The sequence below is a fragment of the Dendropsophus ebraccatus genome, chromosome 1, assembly GCF_027789765.1.
Source record: "Dendropsophus ebraccatus isolate aDenEbr1 chromosome 1, aDenEbr1.pat, whole genome shotgun sequence".
Taxonomy (NCBI): domain Eukaryota; kingdom Metazoa; phylum Chordata; class Amphibia; order Anura; family Hylidae; genus Dendropsophus; species Dendropsophus ebraccatus.
In genome coordinates, this window is record NC_091454.1 from 117044219 (window position 1) to 117070819 (window position 26601).

The 26601-nt window shown below is 44.0% G+C and overlaps 2 protein-coding genes across 2 annotated transcripts in view; one reads left to right on the forward strand and one right to left on the reverse strand.

Annotated features, from left to right (window-relative positions):
* Positions 1-21412, forward strand: part of REDIC1 (regulator of DNA class I crossover intermediates 1) — a 37741-nt gene extending 16329 nt beyond the window's left edge. Inside the window, exons 4-6 of the mRNA XM_069956120.1 lie at positions 3510-3639; positions 6060-6126; positions 20585-21412. Coding sequence (XP_069812221.1) covers positions 3510-3639; positions 6060-6126; positions 20585-20920 — 533 coding nt within the window. The 3' untranslated portion in view covers positions 20921-21412. The remainder of the gene's footprint in view (positions 1-3509; positions 3640-6059; positions 6127-20584) is intronic.
* The window catches only part of ABCD2 (ATP binding cassette subfamily D member 2), an 89016-nt gene that overhangs the window by 60433 nt on the left and 1982 nt on the right, over positions 1-26601 (reverse strand). The gene's annotated exons all lie outside the window — the stretch shown is intronic.

Sequence of the window (26601 nt, forward strand, 5' to 3'; positions counted from 1 at the left end):
CAGGCTCATACAGGGAGATCGTACATGCACACTCATACAGGGAGATCGTACATGCACGCTCATACAGGGAGATCGTACATGCACGCTCATACAGGGAGATCGTACATGCACGCTCATACAGGGAGATCGTACATGCACGCTCATACAGGGAGATCGTACATGCACGCTCATACAGGGAGATCGTACATGCACGCTCATACAGGGAGATCGTACATGCACGCTCATACAGGGAGATCGTACATGCACGCTCATACAGGGAGATCGTACATGCACGCTCATACAGGGAGATCGTACATGCACGCTCATACAGGGAGAACGTACATGCACGCTCATACAGGGAGAACGTACATGCAGGCTCATACAGGGAGAATGTACATGCACGCTCATACAGGGAGATCGTACATGCACGCTCATACAGGGAGATCGTACATGCACGCTCATACAGGGAGATCGTACATGCACGCTCATACAGGGAGATCGTACATGCACGCTCATACAGGGAGATCGTACATGCACGCTCATACAGGGAGAACGTACATGCACGCTCATACAGGGAGAACGTACATGCACGCTCATACAGGGAGAATGTACATGCACGCTCATACAGGGAGAACGTACATGCACGCTCATACAGGGAGAACGTACATGCAGGCTCACAGGGAGATCGTACATGCAGGCTCATACAGGGAGATCGTCCATGCACGCTCATACAGGGAGATCGTACATGCACGCTCATACAGGGAGATCGTACATGCACGCTCATACAGGGAAATCGTACATGCACGCTCACACAGGGAGAACGCACATGCACGCTCACACAGGGAGAACGTACATGCACGCTCATACAGGGAGAACGTACATGCACGCTCATACAGGGAGAACGTACATGCACGCTCATACAGGGAGAACGTACATGCACGCTCATACAGGGAGATCGTACATGCACGCTCATACAGGGAGAACGTACATGCACGCTCATACAGGGAGATCGTACATGCACGCTCATACAGGGAGATCGTACATGCACGCTCATACAGGGAGATCGTACATGCACGCTCATACAGGGAGATCGTACATGCACGCTCATACAGGGAGATCGTACATGCACGCTCATACAGGGAGATCGTACATGCACGCTCATACAGGGAGATCATACATGCACCCTCATGCAGGGAGATTGTACATGCACGCTCATACAGGGAGATCATACATGCACACATACAGACAGCTCCTTCATGCACACTCACACAGACAGCTCATACATGCAGGCTGATACATGCACATTCATACAGACAGTTCATATATGCATATTCATACAGACAGACGGGTCTTCTGACAGCTGCTCCTAGTGCTCTTAAGCTACCCTCGGATCTCCATCCTCATGCAGCTCCCTGATCAGGCTTCAATAGCCGCTGACCATAACACATACCTCAGCTACTGTAGAATCCCTTACTACACACCTCAGCTGCTGCAGAACCTTAATACTACACCTCAGCTGCAACAGAACCCCATACTACACCTCAGCTGCTGCAGAACCTACACCTCAGCTGCAACAGAACCCCATACTACACCTCAGCTGCAACAGAACCCCATACTACACCTCAGCTGCTGCTAATGGTCTGGGAGTTGAAATGAAATCTTTGCCAGTTCATATACAAAACCCAATCTATATCATGTTAGCCTGGCATTACATATACAGATGCAGTGTAGTAGCCATAGGCAGTGTCCTGACATTGGGAAGAAAGAGGTTAACACAGTGACAGCTTTTATCTTTATTCCTCTGGTGGTCAGTGTGACATTTGTCTGCCTCTTCCCCTCACCATCTCCTCCAGCTTCCCCTGTCCCAGCATGAAGCACTGTACCTCTCTGAGCTCCCCTCCCCCTCCTCCCGCACGGAGATGAGTCCGGCTGCCTTATCAATCTCAGCCCGAGCAGGAGGAGAGAGCCAGGCTACCTGCTGAGGTCAGTGCTGTCACAGGGCACCTTCTCTGGGAGCTCCAGCAGTATGGCGTCTGGTTCCTCTTCAGCTGTGTGTGTGTGTGAGCTGCACATGTCAGCTCTCAGCTACATTGTAGCAGACGGGACGGGAGCCGTCCATTGACTCCTATGTACTGAGGGCTGCCATAAAGCAACTGTGTATGTGTCGTGCAGGGAGACATACACAGATGCTATTGCAAATGGCAGCCCCCAGGGAGGCACATGATTGCTAATTTTACAAAACATTAAAACAGAAATCAAAGTCTAACTATTTTTAAAGATAAAATGTACACCAACGATCGGCACTCCAGTGAAGGTAGTGGTGCCAAGGGAACACTTTGCCCAAAGAAAATAACACAATCCCGGCACTCACGTTTGCAATGAAGAAAGTGTGTTTATTCACACAAGTAAGTGGTTCACTGCACGCGTTCCGACTATAAGGTCTTTCTCAACAGAGAAAGACCTTATGGTCGGAACGCATGCAGCGAACCACTTGTGTGAATAAACACACTTTCTTCATTGCAAACGTGAGTGCCGGGATTGTGTTATTTTATTTTTAAAGACCATGCTATGGTCTTTTAATCACAAGGAGGAAAAGACAAAAGCGCAAGACAGAAAATTGGCTCAGACCTTAAAGGGGTACTCCAGCGGGGGGGGGGGCATTTTTTTCCTAACACCGGGGAGAAGGTGGCTCAGGGAAACGACGTCCACTCACCTCCCCAGTACCAGCGGCGGGTCCTGCATTGCGGCGCTCCGGTCCCGGTTCCCGGCCGCTTCCTGGTGTCTGACGTGGGCCCGAGACGATACGTCTCAGGTCGGCTCAGCCAGTCAGTGAGTCGGGATCTGAGCAGACTTAAAAAAGGATCCCACCTCCGTCACTGACTGGCTGAGCAGACCTGAGACGTCACGTCTCGGGCCCGCGTCAGAAACCAGGAAGCGGCCGGGGACCGGAGCGCCACGATGCGGGACCCGCTGCTGGAAACGGGGAGGGGAGTGGACGTCGTTTCACTCAGCCACCTCCTCCCTGGTCCCAGAAAAAAAATGCCCCCCCCCAGCTGGAGTACCCCTTTAAGGGGTTAATGAACCCTACCTAGTCAAAACGGACCAGGTCTGTCATTAATTTGGCTAGTTCAGTCGGGATAATGACCTAAAATTCCCTGGTCGGTCAGTAGGTTTCCTTTTTTTTGGTATTACAATAATTAAAGCCTTCAGCATTTCTTGTGGGAAGTTAGACCCTTGGCGTATTCTGTTAAAATCTTAAGCAAGGTGGAGGGCTAAGGTCTGAGCGTATTTTTTGCAATAATTATTTGTTAGCCCATCTGGGCCTGGGGCTTTATTTAGCTTCGCTATCCCTTTCAGGATTGGTTCCTCTCTTATCTTCCTTATCCCTTCCAGGATTTCTTGTGTTGTAAAAGGTCTTGATAGTTGCTCTCTATCAACACCCTGGAGGATAGGTAGTTTAATTTGTCACAAATTCCCAAATATTTGCTTTTTATTCATAAAAGCTGGTTAATGTCAATCTTTTTTTATAGGCAAACACCCCCAACATGTTGATATGTGTAGAACAAAGGATACAATTTCAGATTTGAGAAAGAATGTACAGCTGCCAATGTCACCAATTACTATCCCATCTAAAATATGTTTGGATGATTCTGAAATCACGTAAGTATTAATGGTTTAATTTGCCCCCATTTTTTTTTTTTATAGTTAATGTATTAAAGTGATACTGTCACCCCTTAGGGTGGTATTACACTGGTCGAGCAGGGCCCGATAATACCTGTAAACGAGCAGCGATCTGCTAGATCGCCGCTCGTTTACTGGGCCTATTACACGGTCCGATAATCGTTAAACAAGGGCTGCAGGGACATCGTTACCGATGTCCTTGCAGCCCTTGCATAACTGTATACATTACCAATCCATGTTCCAGGGCTGCTGCTGCGGTCTTCTTCTCCCCGGGTCCCGCGCGCTGTAACGTCAGAGTGGCCTGTCAGCTGACAGGCCTCTCAGCTAATCACAGGCCGGGACTGCTGCGGCCTGTGATTGGCTGGGCGGCCTGTCAGCCGACAGGCCCCTCTGACGTTACAGAGCGCGGGACCCGGGGACGTGGATAGGTAATGTATATCGTTAGTCGCCGCCCGCACACCGCTATTACACATAGCGGTGCGTGGTTGGCGCCCAGCGAAAATAGGTCAGAACTAAAAACTACTAAAAACTTTCATTAAAAACTATCAAAACCAGGGCTGGATTGTAGGACTGAAGAAAAAGATAGACAATAAGTCCATTCTAGTTTTGTATCAAGACTCATTTATAAACAATATATTGGAAAACATCGGGTTCAAATGTGCGTCAAAAAGAGGCCGTATTATAGGCATTATGTTATCACCAAGTCTGTTTCTGAGGTAGCCAAAAAGAGGTATTCACCGTATTTTACGCTTTATAAGACACACCTGACTAAAAAACGTACCCTTGGTTTAGACAACTGACAACAGGAAAACATTCATGTTGATAAGCATCCCTGGTGGTCTAAGGCAGTGAATGGGTTAATGTGGTGAAAGGATAAAAGTTTATTGAAATGACAGGACCACTTTGTCAGAACCGTGATGAAATCCACGTGACGGAACGCGTAGGGTTAATCTGCCTGGTCCATCTGTGAGATAGCATTTTTTGATCTTTAACCCCTTAGCGACCCATGACGTATCTGATACGTCATGGTGCCGCGGGGGGTGTTCAGAGCGGGGTCCCGCCGGGACCCCGCTCTGAACGGCGCTGATCCCGGCTGACACGTGCAGCCGGGCAGTGCCTCTGTTAGCTGGCGCGGGTCCCGTTGCCGCGCCGGCTAATTAAGCACTTCAATGCAGCTGTCAAACCTGACAGCTGCATTGAAGTGCTTTATGCACACTATCCCTGGTGTCTAGTGGGTCGGATCTCCCCCCCGCGATGCGATCGCGGGGGGGAGATCCGTTCTTCTGCCCGTGCCGGGCCTCAGCGTCGGAATGACGCTGATCCCGGCTCGGCAATAGATTGCTATGGCCTGCAGCAGGCCATAGCAATCTATGACCAATCTAATCGATCTTTGCTGTGTATATACACAGCATTGATCTCTATGAGAGATCAGTGCTGTCTATATACAAGTCCCCCAGGGGGGCTTCTAGTCCATGTAAAAAAAAAAAGTAAAAAAGTGTTTTTATTAATAAAAAATCCCCTCCCCTAATAAAAGTCCAAATCACCCCCCTTTTCCCATTTTATAAATATAAATTAATAAATAAACAAATAAATAAACATATTTAGTAGCGCCGCACACGTAATCGCCCGAACTATTAATTAATCACATTCCTGATCTCGCACGGTAAACGGCGTCAGCGCAAAAAAATTCCAAAGTGCAAAATTGCATTTTTGGTCGCATCAAATCCAGAAAAAATTTAATAAAAAGTGATCAAAAAGTCGTATATGCGCAATCAAGGTACCGATAGAAAGAACACGTCATGGCGCAAAAAATGACACCTGATACAGCCCCATAGACCAAAGGATAAAAGCGCTATAAGCCTGGGAATGTAGCGGTTTTAAGGAACGTGTATTTGTTAACAATGTTTTGATTTTTTTAAAAGCCATCAGATACAATAAAAGTTATACATGTTATATATCGTTGTAATCGTAACGACTTGAGGAACATGCATAACAAGTCAGTTTTACCATAGGGCGAACGGCGTAAATGCAAAACTCCCCGAAATCAAAACAAATTCGTTTTTGTTTTCAATTTGACAGCGCAAATGATTTTTTTCCGGTTTCGCTGCATATTTTATGGAAAAATAATGCCGGTCATTGCAAAGTACAATTGGTTTCGCAAAAAATAAGCACTCATATACGTCTCTAGGTGAAAAAATGCAAGCGCTATGGACTTTTAAACATAAAATGGAAAAAGCAAAAGCGCAAAAACGAAAATTGGCTTTGACCTTAAGGGGTTAATAGAATTGAAGAATTTCTTTTCAATGCTGTATATATTGGGTGTTTATGAAGGTGACCAAAATGTATATGTGTATATTTCTTTGACAGGTACTAAACACAAGATTTTCTTTTTTATCTAGATCATTACAGGCTGAAATATTGGGGAGCAGGACAGATCAAAATTTACAGAATTACATTACTAAACAGGTACCATATTTTTTCCATTATAAGACTCATCTGACTGTAAGAAGCACCCTTGGTTTATATTAATTAAAACTGGATACAATATTTTATACTTTTTAACCCTTTAAGGACTGAGACAGTTTTTATTTTTGTGCTTTCGTTTTTTCCTCTTCATGTTTAAAAGGCCACTGAGCTTGCATATTTTCCCCTACAGACCCACATGAACCCTTATTTTTTGCAACACCAATTATACTTTGCAAATAGAGACTTTATTTTTCTATAAAATATGCTGCAAAAACAGATTATTATATGTGCAGTAAAATTGGAAAAAAAGTGCAATTCCTCTTGAGGGGTTTCGTGTTTATACTGTATGGTAAAACTGACGTTATCTATGTTCCTCAAAGCAGTATGATTACAACGATATGTAACATGCATAACTTTTATATTATTTGATGGCTTTAAAATAATTAAAACCTTTAAAAAAAAAAAAAAATTGCGACAAAACTGTACTCCATCCACATACACAGCTCAGCTATGCACACGTACAGGTATACCCGTCATGCTATAGTTGAAAAGGGGGTAGAAAAAGGGGTTGTAACATGTTGCTGTTTTAGCCAGCAAACACTATTGACTGTATCGGCTAATTAACTGGTTTAATGCCGCAGTCAAAACTGACCGCGTTAAAAAGCCTTCTCCGGTGATCTAGTAAAAAGGGATCAGCGATAGTGGGAAGCCAATCCATTATACTTATCACCTGCAACCTTAGCAACGCTCTGACACTGGTCCTGTATTAACGATCACTAGAGGCTGCCTTCAGCAGTTGTATGAAACTAAGTTTGGGGCCCTCTTCACCCTTTAAAAAAGTAATAAACATACTTGCTATTGCCGCATGTATAATTGCCCAAATGGTAATGGTGTAAGCGCCCGAAAAAAACCCACCAAAGTGCAAATTTTGCCGATTTTTGGTCACATCACATCAAAATTTTGAATAAAAAGTGTACGTATAAGAAGTACAGATTATGGCACAAAAAATTATCCCTCAAATGGCCCCATAGATCACAAGAATGCATTATAAACATAATAGAGCAATTTTCAACACATTTCTTTTTTTTTTTAAATTAAATCTTAACCGACACCAAAATCAAAAACGCCCCATACTCAGGATTCATTTATCGAAGCCATCTTCACCATGTTTTTTCCTGACACTTCACCCAAGATATACTACGTGCATGATACATTTTTTCATATATATATACCTTCTCAACCAGATGATCCCACTCCCTAATGGGGGGCATATCTACTTTCGCCCAATATCTCATCAGAACAATCTTTGCTATAAGCAATAATTTAGCAGTGAGTAATTGATGTTCAGGAATATGGATGGTGCAGCCCAGAACTAAAACAAGAGGGTTATAAGGGATAACCACCCCTGTCCTATCCCTGATCTTACCCACTATCTTGTCCCAATACTCTTGAATCACCCTGCACACCCATAGAAGGTGTATGTCATTAGCCTCATGAACCTCACATCTGGAACAGGACAACGAAGGATAAATCCCCCTCTTACAGAGAACATACAGAGAGTAATATATTCTTTTTTTAAATTGATTCATATTTACAGTGACCCCTTTAACAATATTTGTAATGTTGGTCCATTCTTCTTCAGAAATAATACCAATATCACGTTCCCATTTCTGTTTACTTTCAGTTTGAATTTTTGTGCTAAGTATAAGCTTATAGAGACCCCCCAACTCTCCTCTCCTAGTCCCTTTAAAGCTAGATAAATAAGTGATGACTTTGTGTGAATATATGATAAATACCTCCTTTCTATCTGTGCATCTGACTGCGTGAGAAAGCTGCCAATAATAAATCAAGTGCTTACTCCCAAATAAGAATTTTTGCCTAAGAAATTCAAAACTCAAGGATCCTCCATCAAATATCTGAGCTACTTCTGTGATACCCTTTTTAATCCAAAATTCTTTAGTGTCCATTTTAACTTATTCTACTAAGTGCAGATTGTCCCATAGTGGTGTAAATATAATACTCCCCTTAATTAAACATAGCCTTTTTACACTATTCCATACTTTACCCCATAACCTTCTATATGTCATCCCAGATTCCCCATTCTTGCCTATATCAGCACACAAGCACAGAAGATTACTGTAACAGCTCCTATTCGGACCGATAACATGGGTTCCTAGTGCTGAGTGATTATTTCTTTGTATATTCTGTTACTTAATTGGCAAAAAGTAAATTTTAAAATCTGGTAGTGAAAGCCCTCCTGCTTTTTCTAAGAGAGTAAGGTGACTGTATCATATCCTAACTCGCTTTCTGCCCCATATTAACTGGCTTAGCAATGACTCTATGAGCTTGAACCACTTATCTGGAATCCAAACAGGCGTAGCACAAAGGAGATATATAATCTGTGGCTGTAAAATCATTTTAACCAACACCATACGGTCTGCCTGAGAGAGCAGAAGTCTCAGCCAGATCTCTATTTTTTTCTCAATCCGAGACACCAGTGGCTTAAGATTTTGTTCAACATATAATTTTAGGATGAGATGACATGTATCCCCAAATATTTTAGGCATTGACCATCCCCAACCCTCGTAAATCCATAATCAGAAATGCACTCATCTTGTCCAACAGACAAAAGTGAGGACTTAGTCCAGTTTATTTGAATATCAGAGATTAACCCAAATTGGACTATACAGTCCATCATTTTAGGAATAGATTTTTGTGGATCCTGAACTAATACCAGCATGTCATTAGCAAATAATATTATTTTCCCCTGCTCCCCTTTAAGTCGTAATCCTTCAGTCCATGGATTCTAATTACATTCTAATGAATAGATATTACAAGGGGCTCAATATAAAGTGCATAGAGAAAGGGAGACAGGGGGCACCCCTGCCTGGTCCCGTGAGAAAGCTTGAACCAAGCTGAGAGGCCACCATTAATAGCCAATCTGGCCCTAGGAGAATCATACATCATCCTAATCCATTGGATTATAGTTGGCCCTACCCCAAAAGCCTTAAGAGACTTCCACAGATAGCCCCACTCCACCCTGTCGAAGGCCTTAAAGCGACTCTGTGACCACTTGTACCTTCGCATAGCTGCTTTTAATCCAAGATCTGTCCTGAGGTCCGTTCGGCAGGTGATGCAGTTATTCTCATAAAAATAACTTTTAAAAGTATCTGTGCCCTAACTTTGCACCGCCCCCTCCGTCCCTCCTCCCCACCCTCTTCATTATTAGGAATGCCAATGGAACATTTACTTCTGTTTGAACATTGCACAGGTGTCTTAATGATCCAGCCCATGTGCCATGGTAACACAGGTGGTGAATAGGAGGCAATCTGCCTGGAGCATTTCTAATGATGAGGAGGGCGGGGAGGAGGGACGGAGGGGTGGTGCAAAGTTAGGGCACAGATACGCCCGTAGGGCACGGAACTGCAATTTTAAAAGCAATTTTTTTATGGCAATAACTGCATCACCTGCCAAACGGACCGCAGGACAGATCTTGGATTAAAAGCAGCTATCCGAAGGTACAAGCGGTTTGGGGGGATCAGATTGTGGGTACAGAGTCGCTTTAACAGCGTCCAACGACAGGATGGAGCAGGGCCCCAATCCCGATGCTTGGATATCAGCTAATACCCGCTCAATATTAACAAATGCCGATCTATGGCATAAAGCCATTTGGATCTTCATGGATTAGAGAGCTAATAACATTTTTAAATCTTAGCTGTTAGGAATGTGACTTTGCGCTCCTCGGTCTGTGCCAGGCGGCCGAGGAAGCGCTGAATTTTTGTCTGTGTTTGCATAGGAATTGTGTCTGAACTGTGTTTTACTTCAGCCACACCTGCCTTGCCTGTGAGACTTCTGGCAGTGCAGGGGTTACTGCACTGCTAGGTCTGTTCAGCTGAGCTTGGTGCTGGAATCAGGGCTGCTCCAATCAGCTGCTGGACCTAAGCTCTTACCCTGGATAAAAAGCAGTCAGATCCTCAGTTCCCCGCTGGCTATTAGTTGTCACTAGTCCCAGCTCCCCTACTCCTTTCCCAGCGTTCCCTGTCCTAATCCCCTTGCTATTGCTCTGCCCGTGTTCTGACCTCTTGCTTGACATTTGACTATCCGCTCTCCTTCTGATTTTGTACTGCGTTGTCTGTTTGGTTTTGACCCTGCTAGTTGACTATCCTCTATTGTGTTTTGTTTGTCTGTCTACGTTTTGTGTATTCACCTACGCAGTGTAGGGACCGACTCCGTGGTTGTCCGCGACCGTTTAGGGTCGACCGAGGCAAGTAGGCAGGTGACAGTGGGTGGGTTCAGATCTAGGGTCACTGTCTCTTGTCTTGTCTACGCCTGCCAGTCCTGACAGAATAGCCAGCCTTATAAAAAAAAAAAAAAAAAAAATTTTTTTTTTTGCAGTCACCTTGCATCATGGACGCCATGGAGGCTCTGGTTAACCAGATGCAAGGTCTGAACACGCTGGTTCAGAACCTTGCTGAGCGCGTCCAGGAGCAAGAGACTGCACCACGACAGGTGACCATGACCACCCCTCTACCTCTGGAACCTCCTGTGCAGCTCCCTGAAAAGTTTAAGGGAGACAGGAGGAGTTTCCGAACATTTAGAGAGGGGTGTAAGTTGTTTTTTCGTTTGCGCCCCTGCTCCTCTGGGGGCGAGGACCAAAGGGTGGGCATTATTATGTCCCTCTTGCAGGGTCCTCCTCAGGAGTGGGCTTTTTCATTGTCCCCTGGATCCATGGAGTTGACCTCCGTGAATCAATTTTTTGCTGCCCTAGGGCTATTATATGATGACCCAGACCAGGCGGCAGTAGCAGAGCATCAGCTTACTTCTCTGAGACAGGGTAAGAGACCTGTAGAAGAATATTGTGCTGAGTTCCGGCAGTGGTGTGTACCATCCGGCTGGAACGATCCAGCTCTGCGTTGCCAGTTCCGGATGGGGTTGTCGGATCAGCTTAAAGATCTATTGGTAGTGTACCCTACCCCTGATACTTTAGAGGGGACCATGACATTAGCCATACGGGTGGACAGACGACTCAGAGACAGACGCAGAGAGAAAGACACCCCTGAATCTTCTAAAACCCTGTCCTCTGCTGTTTCTACTCCTAAGTTAAGTCCTTCTTTTCCCCGATTGCAAGATGAACCCATGCAACTCGGGGTTGCGGATGCCAAGATTAGACGGGCTTACCGCCTACAACATAATCTCTGCTTGTACTGTGGAAAGGCCGGACACCGGGTGAGGGAATGTACCTCCAAACCAGAACCACCTCCGGAAAAACTCCAGCGCCTGAGTGACGATCGAGGGGGTCACTCAGATGCCCAGGTACCTCTTGAAAAGAAAAACAAATTAATGTTGCCTATTTCTTTGTTTTTGGGAGACAAATCTGTTTCTGGTTACGCTCATGTGGATTCGGGGGCCTCGGCCAACTTCATTAATTCTGCATTCTGGTCAGCTCTGGGAATATGCCCGCTTCAGCTTAGATGTCCGTTGACTATTACTGGTGCTGATTTTACACCCCTGGCCCAGGGTAAAGTCAGGTACATTACTCCTTCTATGGAGGTGCAGGTTGGGTCAGTACACAAGGAGATTCTTGATTTTCTGGTCATGGATAACTTGTCTTCTGACATAATTTTGGGTTTGCCCTGGTTGGAACAACATAATCCTGTATTTGATTGGTCCACTAAGGAGTTGATTAAATGGGGTTCTAAGTGTTCTTCTCACTGTATTGCATTAAATGTCACAGACTGCTCTACTATGGAGGGAGAGATTCCTGAGTTTGTAGCTGACTTTGCTGATGTGTTTGATGAAAAATCTGTGGAAGTTCTGCCACCGCACCGTCCGTACGATTGTGCTATTGATTTGATTCCAGGGTCCAAATATCCTAAGGGGAGAATTTTTAATTTGTCCAGACCCGAGAGGGAGGCCATGCGAGAATACATCCAGGATAGTCTTCGCAAAGGTCATATTCGTCCCTCTTGCTCTCCATTAGGTGCTGGTTTCTTTTTTGTGGGGAAGAAAGATGGTGGACTTAGACCCTGCATAGATTACCGTGAACTTAATAAGATCACCATTAAGAATCAGCACCCCCTTCCTCTTATTCCGGATCTGTTTAATCAGATTGTGGGTGCTCAGTGGTTCTCCAAGATTGATCTTCGTGGGGCCTACAATCTGATTCGAATAAGAGAAGGGGATGAATGGAAAACTGCCTTCAATACCCCTGAAGGGCATTTTGAATACCTAGTCATGCCCTTTGGGTTAAGTAACGCGCCGGCAGTTTTTCAGCACTTTGTAAATGATGTCTTTCGTAAATATCTTGGTCAGTTTCTGGTAGTATACCTGGACGACATCTTAATTTTTTCACCAGATTGGTCCTCTCATGTTTGTCATGTCCGTAAGGTATTGGAGTTACTCCGACAGAATCACCTCTACGCTAAATTGTCCAAGTGCCAGTTCGGGATCCAGAAAGTCTCTTTTCTTGGTTATATTATCACCCCTAACTCTTTTTGTATGGACCCCCTTAAAGTGACCGCTATTGAGAAATGGGAACGCCCAACTAACCTCAAGGCCCTGCAACGGTTTTTGGGGTTTGCCAATTACTATAGAAAATTTATTAAGGGGTTCTCTGTCATTGCTAAACCATTAACTGATTTGACCAGAAAAGGGGCAGATCTGGTGAACTGGAGCCCCGAAGCCGTACAGGCATTTGGACAGTTGAAGAGGTGTTTCTCTGAAGCTCCAATCCTTATTCAGCCTGATCCTGAGCAACCATTTATCATTGAGGTGGATGCTTCGGAGGTAGGGGTTGGAGCAGTTCTCTCACAGGGTCCTGTGACACTGACTAACTTAAGCCCTGTAGCCTACTTTTCAAGAAAATTCTCTAAAACAGAGTGTAATTATGATATCGGCAACAGAGAACTACTGGCCATTAAGTGGGCCTTTGATGAATGGAGACATTTTCTTGAAGGGGCTAAGCATAAGATTAAGGTTTTAACTGACCATAAGAACCTATTATACCTGGACAAGGCTAAACGCCTTACCCCCCGGCAAGCCAGGTGGGCATTATTCTTTACCCGGTTTAATTTTGAGATTACCTTTCGTCCTGGTTCTAAAAATGTCCAAGCTGATGCCCTGTCTCGCAGCTTTGATGTCAGCAGTGCCCCCAGGGAAGAACCTGAGACTATTTTAACACCAGGAGTGGTCATTGCCACTCTCCAACCTGAACTTGCAGCTCAGGTGGTAAACTCGCAGTCCCTAGCACCCAGGAATACTCCAGATGGGAAACTCTTTGTACCTCCTAATCTTAGACTCAGGGTTCTTGAAGAGACCCATTGTTCTGTATTAGCAGGTCACCCGGGCATTGCTGGCACAAAGTATTTGCTCTCACGTTGTTATTGGTGGCCTACTTGGGCCAGAGATGTTAAACTGTTTGTTGAGGCCTGTGAGGTCTGTGCCAGGTCCAAGGTCCCTCGCAGATTACCCGAAGGTCTTTTACATCCTCTACCTTTACCTGAGAGACCTTGGACTCACCTTTCAATGGACTTCATCACTGACTTGCCGCCATCAAAAGGAAAGACTGTCATCTGGGTTGTTGTTGATAGATTCTCCAAAATGTGCCATCTCATTCCCCTTAAGAAACTTCCTAATTCACGTACTTTAGCATCTTTGTTTATCAATCATATTCTACGGCTACATGGGGTGCCAGAGAACATTGTATCTGATAGAGGGGTGCAGTTTGTGTCTAAGTTCTGGAGGGAGTTCTGTGGTCGATTGGGCACTTTATTATCATTTTCATCTGCCTTTCACCCTCAGAGCAATGGGCAAACTGAAAGAGTGAACCAGTCATTGGAACAATTTCTCAGATGCTTTGTTTCTGGTGCCCAGGACAAATGGAAGGAGTATTTGTCCTTGGCAGAATTTGCCCTCAATAATAGGGAAAATCAATCTATCAAAATGTCGCCGTTTTTCTGTAATTATGGTTTTCATCCAAGGTATTCATCTGCGCATGCTTCTGAATCTGTTAACCCGTCCGCTGAAAAGACCTATAGTAGACTGTGCACAGTCTGGGCTCGAGCTCTTGAGAGCTTGGTTAAAGCCCAAGAATCTTCTAAAAGACAAGCCAACAAAAGACACATATCTGGCCCAGAGTATTGTGTGGGTGACAAAGTGTGGCTTTCCACCAAAAACTTGAAGCTTAGGGTTCCGTCCGGAAAGCTAGCACCTAAATATATTGGTCCATATGCCATTACTGAAATCATTAACCCTGTTTCTTTCAGGTTACAACTGCCAAGAACCATGCGCATTCATAATGTGTTTCACAAATCTTTATTAAAGATGTATGTTACTCCAGTGTTGCCATCTACTCCCCCTGCCCCTCTGGTCGTTCAGGGGGATCTTGAGTTTGAAGTGGAAAAGATTCTGGACTCTCGTCGGGTGCAGAACTCTGTCCAATACCTCATCCATTGGAAGGGGTTCGGCCCAGAAGAGCGAACTTGGGTGGCGAGCAAAGATATTCATGCTCCTCGTCTCATACGCCAGTTCCATGCTCGCAATCCCTCTAAGCCGAGTCCTTTGAAAGAGGGTCCGGAGGCCCCTCATAAGAGGGGGGGTACTGTTAGGAATGTGACTTTGCGCTCCTCGGTCTGTGCCAGGCGGCCGAGGAAGCGCTGAATTTTTGTCTGTGTTTGCATAGGAATTGTGTCTGAACTGTGTTTTACTTCAGCCACACCTGCCTTGCCTGTGAGACTTCTGGCAGTGCAGGGGTTACTGCACTGCTAGGTCTGTTCAGCTGAGCTTGGTGCTGGAATCAGGGCTGCTCCAATCAGCTGCTGGACCTAAGCTCTTACCCTGGATAAAAAGCAGTCAGATCCTCAGTTCCCCGCTGGCTATTAGTTGTCACTAGTCCCAGCTCCCCTACTCCTTTCCCAGCGTTCCCTGTCCTAATCCCCTTGCTATTGCTCTGCCCGTGTTCTGACCTCTTGCTTGACATTTGACTATCCGCTCTCCTTCTGATTTTGTACTGCGTTGTCTGTTTGGTTTTGACCCTGCTAGTTGACTATCCTCTATTGTGTTTTGTTTGTCTGTCTACGTTTTGTGTATTCACCTACGCAGTGTAGGGACCGACTCCGTGGTTGTCCGCGACCGTTTAGGGTCGACCGAGGCAAGTAGGCAGGTGACAGTGGGTGGGTTCAGATCTAGGGTCACTGTCTCTTGTCTTGTCTACGCCTGCCAGTCCTGACATTAGCGCTATAGTTTTAGCAAACCACTTAATATCGGAGTTTAATATGTATGCATCAATCTCTCTTATATCTTTATCCTTCTTTGGAAACACAACAATTGTGGCTTCAAGCATAGAATCAGGTAGCTTACCCATAGAGCAGGATTCATGAACCACTTTTTGGAATATTGGCAAATTGGCTTATATTGGCATATTTTTTGTAAAATTCAGATGGAAGACCATCTGGGCCAGGAGCCGAATCATTTGGGAGCCCACTCAAAGTAGTTTGTAATTCAGTTACAGTAATTGCCCCCTCTAACCTCACTTTCTGTTCTTGGGAGACAACGGGGAGATCTATCCCGGAGGGAAAAAAAAACACTGAATTGGTCTTCTGTAACCTCTCCTTTGTGAGCAGGCCCGCTTCTGCCATGAGGCGGAATGAGCCTTCCGCCTCAGGCGGCAGATTTTGCGGTCCGGCAAAGGGCGGCATTATGTCCCCCCTGCTGTCATTTTTGTCCGCTGTCTCCACATCCCGTCAGGTCCCGCGATGTCACCCTGCAGCTGTCATCGACCTCCAGGCTGTGGTGAGTGCCCGGGGTCGGTGGGGGACGCGCTAGGGTGATCGGGTCGCGCAGGGCCGCCCCGCGCGACCCGATCACCCCACTCACCACAGCCTGGAGGTCCGTGACAGCTGCAGGGTGACGTCGCGGAACCTGACGGGATGTGGAGACAGCGGAGAGCGTGGGCCGGCTGCGGCGTGGGACAGGTGAGCGGCTGGTTGGGGGGGGGCGGGTGCACGTGGCCGGCCATCACTCAGGGGGCAGACACCCCAGAATCGGCCCTGTTTGGGAGTATATAGTTTACTGTAAAATTCCCTAAACTCTTACCTGATCTTTGCTTGATCTCTGATCATTTCACCTGACTTATCTTGACCATAAAAATATCTGCTAGGATCTTATTAGGCCTCACTACTGCTTCTGTCCAGTTCAGGGTTCATCACAGCATTAAAGTCTCCATTAATAACCAGCCTTATTCTGCAGAGATTCAATCAGAGTTATCAGGACATCAAACACAAAAGGCGGGGTGGGGGAATGTACACAAATGCTAAAGCCACTTCTACACCTTCCAAGATACCATAAAGAAAAATAAATCTCCCTCTATTATATACTTTCTCTCCTTCTCCTGAAAATTTATTTTTCTATGAATATAAAGAGAGGCACCTGAAGAATGTGAAGAGTAGCACCAGTGTATTTCCAATGCAGCCCACCAACGTCGCACTTTAAATAGAGTTTCTGGAATTAAGTGCGTTTCCACTAGGCAAACAGTTGCAGGTAAGTGTCGATTGGTTGCATCGAACACAGACGCCTGCTTTGCGCGTTCTCCCCTTCCTCTAACATCACCCCCCGCCATGTGATCGCGGAGAAGAAATCCTCGCATCTTTACCGGGCCGGGGTCTGCGCTGTAATGGTGCTGATCCCAGCTCGGTATTCTATTGCTCTCGGCTGCAGCGGCTATCTTATTGATCTATGCAGTTTATTTATACTGCATAGATCTCAATGAGAGATCAGACTAGTAATACTAAAAGTCCCCCAGGGAGACTTCTCATATGTGTATAAAAAAAAAAATATATAAAAAATTTTTATTAATAAAAAATCCCCTCCTCTAATAAAAGTGATCAAAAGGTCGCATATGCGCAATCAAAGTACCGATAGGAAGTACAGATCATGGCGCAAAATATGACATTTCACACGGCCCCATAGATCAAAGGATAAAAGCGCTATGAGCATGGTAATAGAGCAGTTTTAAAGAACATTTTTTAAAAAAAAAAAAGGTTTTAATTTTTTAAAAGCCATCAAATAAAATAAAAGTTACACAAGTTGCATATCGTTGTAATCGTAACAACTTGAGGAACATGCATAACAAGTCAATTTTACCCTAGGGCAAACGGCATAAACATGGAAGCTCCCCAAATGAAAAAAAAAACCTTCCCTGAAGGTTTCCCTCTTTTTCTGCTTGGCATGGGAAAAATCTGGAAACATTGCAATTTTTTGTCCATTAAAAGTAACGTTCTTTAAAGTCACACTGTCACCCCCTTTTTGCATTATGACTTCTCTACACAGGTGTAAAGGGTAAATTTAGCAGTTTTTTTTATACCTTATTTTATATCATACGTCATGGTGCTTGTTCAAGTAAAAAGTGATCTTTTATCATCTGGGATTGGGATACCTTGGCGGGGCTTCACGACCGAAGTGCCACTTAGCCATGCCCCCTCCGTGACGTCATCGCCGCATAGGCCCCGCCCCCTCAGCAGCCATTGGAAGGGCCAGCCTAAAAGTCTAGGCCCCACCCTCACCAGATTGGCCCACACCAATGGCCGCTAAGGGGGCATGGCCTATGCAACGATGACGTCATTGAGGGGGCGTGACTAAGTGGCACTTTGGCCGTGAAGCCCCGCCCAGGTATCCCAATCTCAGATGATAAAAGATGACTTTTTACTTGAACAAGCACCATGACGTATGATATAAAATGGGGTATGAAAACGGCTAAATTTACCTTTTACACCTGTTTAGAGAAGACATAATGCAAAAAGGGGGTGACAGTGTCTCTTTAAGTCCCTCATTCTGTGCAGGACAGTATCCCTATCCTTTAACATCAAGGTTTTCGCTAACATCTTCCTAGGGGGTGCTCCCAGAGAAGATGCCCTATTGGGAATCCTGTGCGCCCTCTCTATACTAAAATGATTTGACAAATGATCAGCTACCACTATTTCCTCAAGCCATTTATGATCTAACACAGCATATTTTGAGCCCTGAGGTTCTTTTAAGAGAGCTGGAGAGGTGCCCTTTTACCCCCGAGTCTTATTCCCAGCCATCGGAGGTTTTTTTTTTAGGTATCTTTCTACAGACTGCGATCCACCCGATTTTCTAGAGGTAGTTTTAAATGACATCACACTATAGGATTCTAACAAGGTTCAGGCCCAGATAGTTATACAACTATAGCTGTCATCAGAAAATATACATACATATCTCACCGTTGCTTCCCATCAATAAGAAAGCCACAGGGAGATATACCTAGGGAATAATGTGTTAGATATAACTTCAGCAGATAAAAATATTATAAGATGAGTGCTAGAACAATCTGTATATACTTTGTGCAGTACCATTCCTTGGTCAAAATCAAAACTCCATATCTCACCACTGCCCCCCAAATTAGGGAAGCAATAGGAGACAACAAGTAAGAATATTATACATTAGTCACAACAAGGACCTAAAATGGCATGTCTAGGCGCTTTTATCATTTACCACAGTCAGTATAGTCCTTAAAGGCTCTTTCCTGTATGATTTCTCTAATGTAAGCAAGTGACTGACCACAAGGTTCCATCCTCAAAGACTTATCTGCCGGATTAAAGATCTATAGCTGAAGCATTAATCCGGCCGTCCTTTCCTTTTCTACTACACGAGGGATATCTCAGACTCCTTTATTCCTTCTGGGCATCGGACCGAATGAATTTCTTCCAGCTTGTGGCTTGGTTTAATTCAGAGCCCAAAGATGCATACACAGCTCTGCAATAATCATAGTAATAGCAAAAGGCTTAATTGTTACAGTATGTCAAACATTAAGAGAAAGTTGTAGACGCTCTGTTCAGATATACAGGAGCCAAAACATCAACCCATGATTCATCCATGCGCTCCAGTGACTCCGTCAGGAGACTTCAAGCCTCTATTTAAGTCAGCATTACTTTCTCTCCTCAGAATGCGTCCCAACTCAGGGTTTCAAAAAATTGTCCCAGTTCATCAGAAGAGAGACTAAAACTATTAAAAAAACCTTCAGCAGCGTCCCTTCTGGTACCTGTATTCCTTCAGAAATCCTCCTAACTTGGAGCTGGAGCCCAGCACACCACAGCTCAAGGAGTAATTATGTCCCGTAGGTAGCATCCCTTCAGTTGCGTGTAATGGCCGACCGATAGCTCTGGCATTCTCCCATCATCCCCCAGAGCCCTTATGAGGAGGAGGGGCAAGCCACAGCACCAGGACCCAGGGAACAAGCCACCAGTCTTAGCCATACTCTGCCCAGCTGCCCAAAGGATGCCGGAGCGTCAAAGACCTGGCAATCCCAGCATTCTCCTGCTCCACTCACAATGGGAATTAGCGGCGTGTGTCATGGGGGCCATCATCCGCCAGGTACCAGAATAGGATCAGGTACTGCATTCAGGTGCGCGTTGGTAGACCCGGGGAGGACCCCGCCCGGGAGAGCAGACGGCAAAAGTATACAAATGAAAACTGTCTCTGTCCTTTTAGGGGTAAATGGTATACAGTGGCGTAGCTTCCATAGAGGCAGGGAAGGCGGGTGCTATGGGGCCCTTGGAGGGAGGGGGCCCTGCACAGGGAAGATAAGAGCCTCCTGTGTCCTTTTGCTTAACCCCTTATGTACTGTAGTGTGTAAGTGACCCAGTGTTCTTTTACATGCTGCAACACAAAAAAGAGTTAACAATTAGCTCTCTGCCTGACTACTCTGATAACCTCTGACCTCTGTTCTCTGAGCTCCTGCAGAAGTCAGGGGTTATCAGTGCAGGAGAGAGCTAATTGTCTTCTGTATTAACCCTTTTTTTTTTGTGTTGCAGCATGTAAGAGAACACTGGGTCACTTACACATTGCAGTAAATAAGGGGTTAAGCAAAAGGTAGTCTGCTCCTGCACCTATGTATATAACCATGAGGCTCCTAATAGGCTGTTATAGTTAAATACAGTGGATGGACGGAACAAGTAGACATTGGCTTTCTCCTCTGCCAGTCACTGTTGTGGCTGCACGCAGGATTTTTTTTTTTTTTCTATAATGTGTAGGGGAGGGGGCCCCATACAGTTTTTTGCTATGGGGCCCCATGTATCCTAGCTACGCCCCTGATAGTATATATTTAAAATTAATGTACTCTTAGGGGGACATTTATTAAGTCCGACGTTTTGTACGCCGGACTTAAAAATGTCCCTGCATCTCTGGCGCTACGGAGATTTATGTAGAGGCGGACTGCCTTGGTGTGCACGGCAGAAAACCTACGCCACCTGAAAGGTGTAGTAGGTTTTCGGCATATCTTTTGCCGGAGCAAAGGATAAATCGCACGGACTCTGAGTCCGCGCCCCCCGTTCCACCCCCTCCACAACACCACCCCGCCCCCCCCGGCGTACCCACCGATACGCACCTTCATACATGTCCCCCTTAGTAACATAAATAATATATAGATATAACAAATTGTTTACAGGAGCTAATATACGAAGAGAAAATTGATATGACAACTGAAGCTAAGAGTAGAAGTGATTTTCACAATGAGACTAATGTGAAGGAAATCAGACAAGAACTGGAGTTTGGATGTCAACATTGTCTGTATGGTAAATGTAAAAATGATAACAACGGCGTTATATTTCCATCACAAATCCTCAAATTAGACAATAAAGTTAAATGTTTAAGCACACTTAGTTTATGTGAGATGCAAAATAAATTTTCTCCAAGGGTCAGCAAAGTAAATCTAAGTGGCAAACAGGATGTGGCCGTTCAGTGCTGTTTTGAACAGGGACAAGTTTATAGGATGCTTTTTTAATTCTTTCATTGATGCAGTAAACTTGAGCTTTGTTGCAAATGGAGAGGCCACTAGGCGGCAGAGCAGTCCACAACTTAATACATTTTAAAGCTAACATGTAATATTATTGGGAGGCAGAAGATATCGTCATAAAACATGTTGATCAATTAGATAGTAATATAGTAGAGAAAGGTTGCTATATTTATGTATTTGTCGTTTTTAAGATTCAGTAAACTTTTCAGATAAATATAAATACATATGAAGGCATTGCCATTGACAGTTTAAATAAAATATTCTTAATATTCTGCATGCCTTATCTTGTTGACCCTCAGAAATGTTTGTAATCTTTACATTGTCACTTTGTGTGGAGTGGAATAAAGTAAATTGTATTGATTATATTCCACTTTTTCTCCACTGTTTACTATATAAAATATTTGACTTACAGCCAGGTTATATACCATGGAACTCATAGAATTTAGGTTTTCTCTTTTGGTTGCTAGATTAGCTTTTAGGTATGCATATGTATTTGTAATATTAATATTTTAAATCATAGCTTTCATTAGCTTCCAATAATTTAAATAAAGAGGAAATGCTTCAAATGATGTTTAGTGTATCACAGTTGGACACTGTTTACAAATTCAGTTTGCCTAATCATGATTAACTTGAATGAGCCACCAAATATGACCTGCTTACCCGTACTGGTTATACAGTTTTATACAACTTACCTCATGACAAGGCATTGTGGGAAACTACTATGTATTAAGTCTGTGTTTCCATCCATATTTAATATCCAGTTTCGGGCAGATTGATTCTTGCTTTATGAGGTCTTTATTTTCATCTGGATCAAACTGTCGTATTATTTTTCAGAAATTGAATGATATGACTGCTTTTCCAACTTTAAAGGGAATCTGTCAGCTGTAATTCATGTTACAAACTGCTGACACTGTTAGACTTAGGAAAAGGAGACACATGGTACCCTATATCATATATCTGTCGGTTCTTCCAGAATGTAAAAAAAAAGTTTTATTCTCTGGTACAAGGAGTCAAAAAAGATTTTCCTTGCTCCTGAATAGTTACAAGCTGGAATGCTTCCTTTCCCCCTCCTATCTGTTTGATTGACCCAGCAGGGTCAGGTACAGGAGGAGGAGTAAAAAGGTGTTGCAGCCTGGTACACTTCAGGTGCTCAGGAAAGCCTCTTTGACTCTTCTTACTATATATGGCTGCATTTACACGTTCTGTGTTCCGCTCTGAACACAGACATGGAAGGCCTGTACCGGGGTCTGTCCTCCGCATGGCAGCATCTCTGATATGCTGCTGGAAGCGGGTGCACTGTACAGATAAGTGCCGCGCTGTAATGACAGAGCCGCACAGCGTACATCCAAGAATTAAAATGTTTTAGCTTACCAAACATAAAGTAAATGGAGGCACATGCCTGCCAGATCTTTGTCTTTATCACAAACCTTCCTTACTGCTGCATTTGCTGGCTGGCAATATCATATGGATACAAAAAGTGGGTTTCTCAGGAACAGAAAGGGGTTGACATGCCCCTGACCAATATTCCCCTAATGACACCTTGACTTAACCAGCCTCCTCAGAACGACATTGCAGCTGTCATATACATTTGAAATGCTAGCACTTCCAGACATAGTCCCCTAATTTCATTGTTCACTTCAATCCAGAACTCTTAGAGATACTCTAAAGATACACATTATTATGGAAAGCAAAAAAATTATAGAACAAGGTCAGCTCACCGTGTGAATATGTCCCAATATTGACGGCAACCCTCTTGGTAAGGAGCAAGTGATAAGAAATGGGCCGTTCACCCAGGTATGCAGTCCATAAAAGTAGAAGGAAATCACAGCTCCGAAAAAACGTGAAGGAGTTAAAATGTCCAAAAATCTTTATTCCAAAGCATATTAAAAAACAACAACCATGTTAAAAACAGCACGTCTACGCGTTTCGGGGACAAGCCCCATAATCATGACAGTACAACAACATAATAGGCAAACTTATATATGCTTTGGGTAATGGCGTCTGAAAACCCAAGTTCCACCCCTCTGCATCACTGGAATAGGAGAAGGGAGCGGGAGGGGGGGAGGGGAATGAGGCAAAACTCAGGTGAAGCAGGTCACAGTGGAGTTAACCATGTGTGTTCTGTGAAACCACCTGATTAAAACATAGTGTGTATTGTGCAAACCAAAAACAAGCAATACTGAATGACATGCTATATTATACACTGATATCAGGGCTCTAGATGCATAGCAAAAAAAAAAATGATTGCAATTGCTATATGTACAAACAGAAAAACAGAATAAGCAGTAAGCAATATAAACAAAAATGTGATTATGTGGGAAAAAAAAATCAGTATATATAGAAAAGATCACTTTTGTAATTCAGTCCCTTTAGGAACTGGAGTGCCGAGGCGTAGAATCCAAAATACCTCGCGCTTCCTGAGGAGATGTACCCAGTCACCACCGCGACGGGGTTTACAGACCTTCTCTATTGCATAGAAGGAGAAACCAGATGGATCCCCACCATGTACATCTCTAAAATGCTTGGCCAGCCCTGATCTGCATCTATTGAGAGCTGAAGTATTTTTCATATCGGCTATATGCTCCATGATACAGATTTTTAGTTTTCTCTTTGTAGAACCAACATATTGTGAATTACAAATGTTGCAATGAGCAACATAAACAATGTATGTAGAATTGCAATTGACAAAAGACTTGATTACATACGAAGTCCCTGTGCACACTGCGAAAAAAGTCCTGCGTTTTTCAGTAAATGTGCATACAGAGCATCTGCTCTCCGCACACTTAAAGAAACCCTGGAGATGCAACCAGTTATTGTGTTTAGTATGGTTATGTATATCGCTGGGTGAGAGAAGGTTGCCAAGGGTTTGTCCTCTACGGGCAACACATCTCACACCCGGGGATAACATTTCTTCGCATGTTTTATCCTGAAAAAGAATTGGTAAGTATCTGCGTATAATAGTTTGTATCTCTCCAAATTGGGGACTAAAAGGAGTTGAAAAAACTAGACGCTGTTGTTCCTGTTTGGAGTCAGTTTGGGGCAGAACACATTTTATATCCATCAAGTGATATGTTCTATCGTGGCTTTCCGATATCCTCTCAGCCCTATCCACTACATGCCTCGAGTAGCCTCTCTGAAACAATCTGTGTCTAAGAATAAGAATCGCAGCTGCATAAGCCGCAGCATCTGAACAATTACGGCGAGTGCGTATAAATTCACCGATGAGAAGATTGCGCAATACATGTTTTGGGTGGCTACTGGAGGCATGGAGAAGCCCATTACCTGAACTCAGCTTTCTATATAGGGACGTGTGAATACGGCCGTTGTTCAGTGTAAGGGACAAATCCAAAAAAGAAATGGTTTCTAACTCGAATTGGTATGTGAAATGTAGGTTGAGATCGTTACAGTTGATGAACTCAACAAATTTTTTGGCTTGTTTCTCAGACCCTGTCCAGATTAAGAGGAGGTCGTCAATATAACGGCCGCACCAGAAAATAAATTCCTGGTACGGATTGTGACGATGCAGCTTATGCAGCTGCGATTCTTGATCTTAGACACAGATTGTTTCAGAAAGGTTACTCAAGGCATGTAGTGAATAGGGCTGAGAGGATAGCGGAAAGCCGCGATAGAACATATCACTTGAGGGATAGAAAATGTGATCTGCCCCAAAGTGACTCCAAACAGGAACAACAGCGTCTAGTTTTTTCAACTCCTTTTAGTCCCCAATTTGGAGAGATACAAACTATTATACGCAGATACTTACCAATTCTTTTTCAGGATAAAACATGCGAAGAAATGTTATCCCCGGGTGTGAGATGTGTTGCCCGTAGAGGACAAACCCTTGGCAACCTTCTCTCACCCAGCGATATACATAACCGTACTAAACACAATAACTGGTTGCATCTCCAGGGTTTCTTTAAGTGTGCGGAGAGCAGATGCTCTATATGCACATTTACTGAAAAACGCAGGACTTTTTTGTCAGTGTGCACAGGGACTTCGTATGTAATCAAGTCTTTTGTCAATTGCAATTCTACATACGTTGTTTATGTTGCTCATTGCAACATTTGTAATTCACAATATGTTGGTTCTACAAAGAGAAAACTAAAAATCCGTATCATGGAGCATATAGCCGATATGAAAAATACTTCAGCTCTCAATAGATGCAGATCAGGGCTGGCCAAGCATTTTAGAGATGTACATGGTGGGGATCCATCTGGTTTCTCCTTCTATGCAATAGAGAAGGTCTGTAAACCCCGTCGCGGTGGTGAATGGGTACATCTCCTCAGGAAGCGCAAGGCATTTTGGATTCTACGCCTCGGCACTCACGTTCCTGAGGGGCTGAATTACAAAAGTGATCTTTTCTATATATACTGATTTTTTTTTCACATAATCACATTTTGTTTATATTGCTTAGTACTTATTCTGTTTTTCTGTTTGTACATATAGCAATTGCAATCATTTTTTTTTATTTTTTTGCTATGCATTTAGAGCCCTGATATCAGTGTATAATATAGCATTGCATTGCTATAATAATATTCAGTATTGCTTGTTTTTGGTTTGCACAATACACACTATGCTTTAATTAGGTGGTTTCACAGAACACACATGGTTAACTCCACTGTGACCTGCTTCACCTGAGTCTTGCCTCATTCCCCTCCCCCCCCTCCCCCTCCCTTCTCCTATTCCAGTGATGCAGAGGGGTGGAACTTGGGTTTTCAGATGCCATTACCCAAAGCATATATAAGTTTGCCTATTATGTTGTTGTACTGTCATGATTATGGGGCTTGTCCCCAAAATGCGTAGACGTGCTGTTTTTAACATGGTTGTTGTTTTTTAATATGCTTTGGAATAAAGATTTTTGGACATTTTAACTCCTTCACATTTTTTTGGAGCTGTCATTTCCTTCTACTTTTATGGACATTATTATGGAAAGCCTGCAACAACTCCAGCTTCCATACTATTCTAAAAGGCCAAACCCCTACCTACCTAGAGGAGTTGCAGACACATGGGCCCCATTACCAAAATATCCCGGTTTGAATACTCTTAGCGCCATTCTTAAAGTCCCTTTAGATCCGACCAGCAAGATCAGCGCTCGTTTGCAGTGACTTTACATGACACAAGAAATCCAGCACCTTGGCTGCACAAACGATCACTATATTGTTTGTGCAGCCCTGAAAATAGTTTCCAGATCAGATGGTGACAAAGTGGTAATATCAGATATATTAGTTATCATGCTGCTTGTGATCCAGCGTTTGGCTTCTCCAGTCCTCCAGCCGTATCTTCAGAGCCCGTCTCCTCAGGCTGGCATTGATTCTGGAGGAATGTGTAAAAGGCCTTATACCTAGGGGGAAGAAGCTCTCTTTCATCTGAGTCACTGTTTCTATTGGAGTCACCTCCAGCATATGATATTTCTACAATCACCTTCAAGAGACTGGAGCAGATGATGCTCCCTGTTTCTGGAGTCTATGGGAAAGAAACTTAAACATTACAGTCTCTTCTTTAGATAGACAGAAGGCACATATCTTCACACGCAAAATATCCACAGGATGCCTTGCTTAAGAACGGAACTATAAAATACTCTATCGCTGGTATTGTGTTCCAACAAAATTGCGATCTATGTTTCTGAAGGTGTCTGACACATGCCACAGGAGTATTATGCGCCACATGTG